A 5,294-nucleotide genomic window follows, 5' to 3' on the forward strand; every position below is an offset into this window, starting at 1 on the left:
CCCCCCCCCCCCCCCCCCCCCCCCCCGGTGAACTGAAGTGGTGTTGAAATGCACGCACCGGCTATGAGTAACAGTTTACAAATTGATTGGGTGGTGCAGAAGCCAAGCAGTGTGATTCCATGCTTGTTACCTTTAGTCATTCATTTGTGTTGTCATCATGTCTCCTGGCTGATGCTGTTATTTTGTCCATCGTCCCTAAAGTTACGTACCTGTGGATGTGATGGCACTTTGTGTTTGGAACACATTATTGAGCGTGAATCTGAGTCTTTCATATGGAACAAATACAAATAATATTGCTTGTAATGTTTTCAGAAAATACGTATTAACCCCCAAAACATTTTTTGGCATGTAGTCTTTCTATTCCCTTATTTGCAAAAAATAAAAAATATGTTGAGAGAGGTTTTTTTCAAACTTTATATCATTCAATATTGCCAAACCCAAATTATTTAGCACATTAATCAATTATTCCAATCTCTATGTTGCAGTCAATGCGCCATGGCTGTGTGCACGGTGGGCAGCAGTCACAACATCTGAATTAGCTTTGTCCTTCTCATGCGCAAATTATGCATCTGAATTCTTTTTTTAATTCACTGTCACAAAATGATAAAACAAAATTATTTGAAGCACATCTTAACTGTCAGAGTTACTATCATTAACCTCTAATATGAAATAAAAGTACTGTCCTGGAAGATAATATTGAATCCTTAGAGTGGCACCGCTCACACGTTTGTAGTTGGGTCGGTCCACCACTTCTGTCCAGACTGAAATATCTCGACAATGTATTAGATGGACTGCCAAAAAAGTTCCAGACAATCAATCAATAACTTTGGTGATCCTCTAACTTTTCATCTAGCACTATCATCAGGTCAACATTTTAATGTGTCAAATATTTTGGTTTGAGAGCAAAACCTAATGACATTCCCATCAGCCTCAGCTTTACTTTGAGTTTAGTGCTAATTAGCAAATGTTAGCATGCTAACATGCTAAAGCCAGGTGGTTAGTGTTGTCGTTGTGAGCATGTTAGCGTACTGATTAGCATTCATTAAGTACATCTTTAAATTATGGCGTTAACAAACTGTAAATGTTAAAGCAAGAAAATAGTATGTTGTGAGATGGCATACAATAGGTAGGCACAACAATAACAATAATAATAATTTTAAAAATTGCAATTTGAGATTTAAAGACACAATAAGGAAACATAATAGTTACTGTGTAGTGTTTCAGCTCTTTTCTGTTTCCACAGGTAAAGACGTCATCGCATGGATCACCACCAAGATGAAGACCACTCCAGAAGGTACAACACTGTAAAAATCATAGATTGATTGCTAAAACATTGCATCTCCACGCGTCAGTTATTTTAAAAGGGAACATATTCACGTTATTTACCTGTCTGTGTTCCAGAGGTTCAGGCCATTGGCACCATGTTAGTGGCCTACGGCTACATCTACCCCCTGCAGAACCACAAGAAGCTGGTGATGTGCAACGACACCAGCCTCTACCGCTTCCAGGTCAAAATAAATCTTTGTTTCTTCTTTGCTACCCATTGTTGGAATTATTGTTGCACTTTAACATCACAGGGAAACAAGATTTGGAGAGTTATTTTCTTAACAAAATACAAAGACTCGCTGATTGTGTTAAAACAACAGCATGCCAAAAGCACCAGTTCCCGCATGGCTCTCTACCTGCTGATTTTTGATGTGAACATAGTGAGCTGTTAAGAAGATAGTGAACTAGGAGGATATTTTGGAGCACTTTGACAGTCTATAATAAAATCAGGGTGTATGTAATGTGTTTCCTGTTGAAACAGTATGTTGGGACAGAAAATAATCCTAAATAAGTTGCTAAGAAGAAGCATGATTCAAATGTTTCAATCAACGCGATGTCAGTTATTGAGAAGAACGGCCTATTCAAAATGTCTGCTCTTTATTTATTCATTTTTTTAGAGTAGATTTTGATTTTAAAATGATTGATAACTCAGATTTCATGGCAATTATTTGTGAGTAATACTTTGTAGACAGATCAATGTCTACATCTAAAAAGTGATGACTGTGCTTTAGTCAAACCACAGCAGGAGGCAGGAAATTAGCATTATAACTTTATATCCCATCTATCAGGTGCAGACGGTCCTGAACACGTTATTAGCAGAGAGAGAAGTTTTAATTGATCTATGATTTTTCATGGAACTGTGTGAACTTTTCAACGTGGCATCCCTCAACACGGCTGTTGATTTACCATGGAAACAATGCAGAATAATTGATTGAAAGACACATGAGAACAGAACTTTCTGTGGCTAATTTCAGTGGTGGAATAAGTAAAAGTCCTGAATTAAAAATGTTACTTAAAGCTACAGCCCATTTCAGAATAATTCCGAAATGGGCGATTCTGCATATTGAGTAGTATTATTGGATTCTAAATTGTAATGCATTATGTAAGTATCACTTGGCAAAGTCGATTTAAAGATTTTGGTATAATAATAATAATAAAGTTACTAAAGCTGTCAGACGAATGTATGAGTGAAAAGTACAATATTAAATAAAGTAGCTTGAAATACAAATACTCAAGTACAAGTACAAGTACAAGTACCTTCAAGTACTGGCTGGCATTTATACCATAATCGGAATAAAACTTTCTTGTATAATCATGTCAGCTGGTAGAAATCCGGAGAATAAAAGTGGAAATGGAATACATTTGAAATGTGTGCAAGCAACAACATATCTGAGTGCAAGCGTTAGAGCAGAAATCCAAGCGCAAGCTGGGGCCATTTGACCTCCTCCACTCTAGTGTTGACCACCGGAGACCCCAGGGCTGTGAGAACAGCCACCTTCGGTTCACGCTGTATAACCACAACTGCTACCCCAAACTTGAAGAGAACTCTAAATGAAGTTTGCAGATGACACTACGGCAACACAGGGATGCACAACAGAATGCAGTTATAGCCCCTTCGCTACGCAAGTAAAAACATGACAAAGCGGGCAAAATGGCCAACATCTTTACATTCAAAAATTCAACATCAGGGAAACAAATCAACTTTGACAAACGATGAGCCAGGTCCCCCTGCTCCTAGGTTAGCCTGAATTAACCTGCGACCCGACATTAGCCAGGAGCAGACTGGGTGGTGGAATAGCCATAGGTCCTAGCTGGGTTAGCTTAGCTTCCATCTCGAGTCTCCGCCCCCTCAACTCCGTTTTCAGTAGTGTTTGGTCCGGCAGGTCTTGCTGGGTGGTTGGCCTGTGGAAGGTAATCGTCTCAAGGTCCGTTCCCCGCGAATAAATCCAGTAGTAAAGACAAAAATACACCAAATTAAGACAAAAATTGCAAAATTCATCAGAACTACCGGCCACAGCATTTACATGCACCACCGTTGCCAAGTTCTTGTTAACCTTTATAGAGGAGCAATAGAAAGCATCCTGACTGGAAAGATTACAAACTGGGATGGGATGGGCACGGCACACGATAGGAGGGCTCTACAGAGGGTGAATAAATGATGGTATCCATCTACTGAGCAGTGATATTTGTGACAAGAGGAGCCTGCAATGAGCCCAAAGGATGTTGAAAGACAAAACCCACCCAGCCACAGCCTGTTCACCCTGCTGTCGCCTGGAAAGAGATACAGAAGTATCAGCTGTTGTACTACCAGACTTCAAAAACAGCTTCTTTCCTCTGGCTGTGAGACTCATTAACTCATCCACATATGATAACATTTTTTGTGCTCTTCTTTGTGTTCATTTGTAGCAAGGTGAGACTACAAACTGCATTTTGTTGCACAACCCTTTTGTACAATGACAATAAATGAACGTTGTAACCTCATAATTCCTTCGGTAAAGCCCCCAAATGAACTCAACTTCAACTCAAAACATTATTGTGTGAGTAAAACATTGAAATACCAAAAAGTGGAATTAGAAATCGTTGAATTGTTTTATTGTTTTATTGTCTTCTTTTTCTCAGGTCATTCTGTATTTCTTATAGTGGAAGTTGGCAAACCTACACAAACACATTTAGCAGGAACAAAAAGCCATCAGCAGTCGTTGTGTGGAAGAAGGAGAGGCAATCACTAATACTATCTTTGTGATCTAAACCTTTTCAGACCCCGTACTTCTGGCCTACACAGAAGTGGGTTGCAGAGGACTCTGACTATGGTGGGGTACAGTATGTCAATGGGGGGGGGGGGGGGGGGGGGGGGGGGTTTGATTAGAAAAAGAAAATTATGAGCTTCAGTGATATGATGAAACCTGTTGAGTCACATTGCTAAACTACTGGTATTGTTTTAGAAGCAAGCCTTTTTATTCCAATTCTTAAAATGACTCGACACATCTGGATGTGGAGCATGAAAGAGACGCCCTCCCTTCCTTCAGCTCAACTGACTACAAGCGAGGCGCTGAAATAAGAAGTCTAAACCTTTTAGATAACAAGTGTATTTTGACAGATCTAGGCTAGTTTCCTTTTATTTCTACATCCTATCTGTGTCCTAAAACAGATATCAGTCTTCTCTGATTATGGGTATGACATTGCAAACAAGCAGATTTACTCACTTTATACATTTTTACTTTTGTAACATGTGTGATTAGTAATGACTTTGCTTTTTTTCTGAATGTAGCCATTTACCTGGCAAAGAGGAACATCCGCAAGAAAGGCATGCTAGAACCCTACGAACAGGTTTGTGTTAGTCTCTAGTGATTGTGTCTGTCTGTCTGAGTGTGAGTGTTCCTTCTATATAAAGATAAAGGCTTCAAGCTTTACTGGCTGTGCTCAAGAGTTGATTTGTTTTCTACTGACACATATTGGCTCTGGATGCAGTGTGGCAACAAGCAGTCGGCCATTAAGCTTTACTTTCTCATTTTCTCTGTTCATGGTTTAACAACACAATTGTGAACTGTTCCAAAACGTCAGCAGTGAACTTTGAGGAAATGTGGGACTTTATGAGCATTATTGGATGGTAAAGCCACACCCGGGAGTGTTTCTTTATTTCGGGTATATTCTATAATATTTGCACAGAAGAGTTCATAATTTGTGTTTTATCCTCAGCTCAATGTAAATGTGGTCTTAAAAGAGGAAGTTGCAATTACAACTTGTCATAGAGAATGCGGAACAGACCAAATTTAAATTCTTATTTCCTTATTCCTTTATTTAATTTCTATTATTATTTTAATTATAATTCATTCATATTTGTCAATTGAAAAACATCTTATTGTCCCTATTAAATTACATCAAGGTGAATGACTCAATGTAGTTAAGTCCAGAGATTTAGAAGACCTTTTTTAGACTTGTTTCATATATACAGTATATACTGTATATAT

General features: G+C 38.7%; 1 protein-coding gene across 1 annotated transcript in view; it reads left to right on the forward strand.

Annotated features, from left to right (window-relative positions):
* Positions 1-5,294, forward strand: part of rgs9a (regulator of G protein signaling 9a) — a 30,971-nt gene that overhangs the window by 4,852 nt on the left and 20,825 nt on the right. Inside the window, exons 3-6 of the mRNA XM_031871146.1 lie at positions 1,244-1,294; positions 1,402-1,508; positions 4,085-4,136; positions 4,595-4,653. Coding sequence (XP_031727006.1) covers positions 1,244-1,294; positions 1,402-1,508; positions 4,085-4,136; positions 4,595-4,653 — 269 coding nt within the window. The remainder of the gene's footprint in view (positions 1-1,243; positions 1,295-1,401; positions 1,509-4,084; positions 4,137-4,594; positions 4,654-5,294) is intronic.

Source organism: Anarrhichthys ocellatus, unplaced genomic scaffold (genome assembly GCF_004355925.1).
Source record: "Anarrhichthys ocellatus isolate YVR2014 unplaced genomic scaffold, GSC_Weel_1.0 scaffold56, whole genome shotgun sequence".
NCBI classification, from domain to species: domain Eukaryota; kingdom Metazoa; phylum Chordata; class Actinopteri; order Perciformes; family Anarhichadidae; genus Anarrhichthys; species Anarrhichthys ocellatus.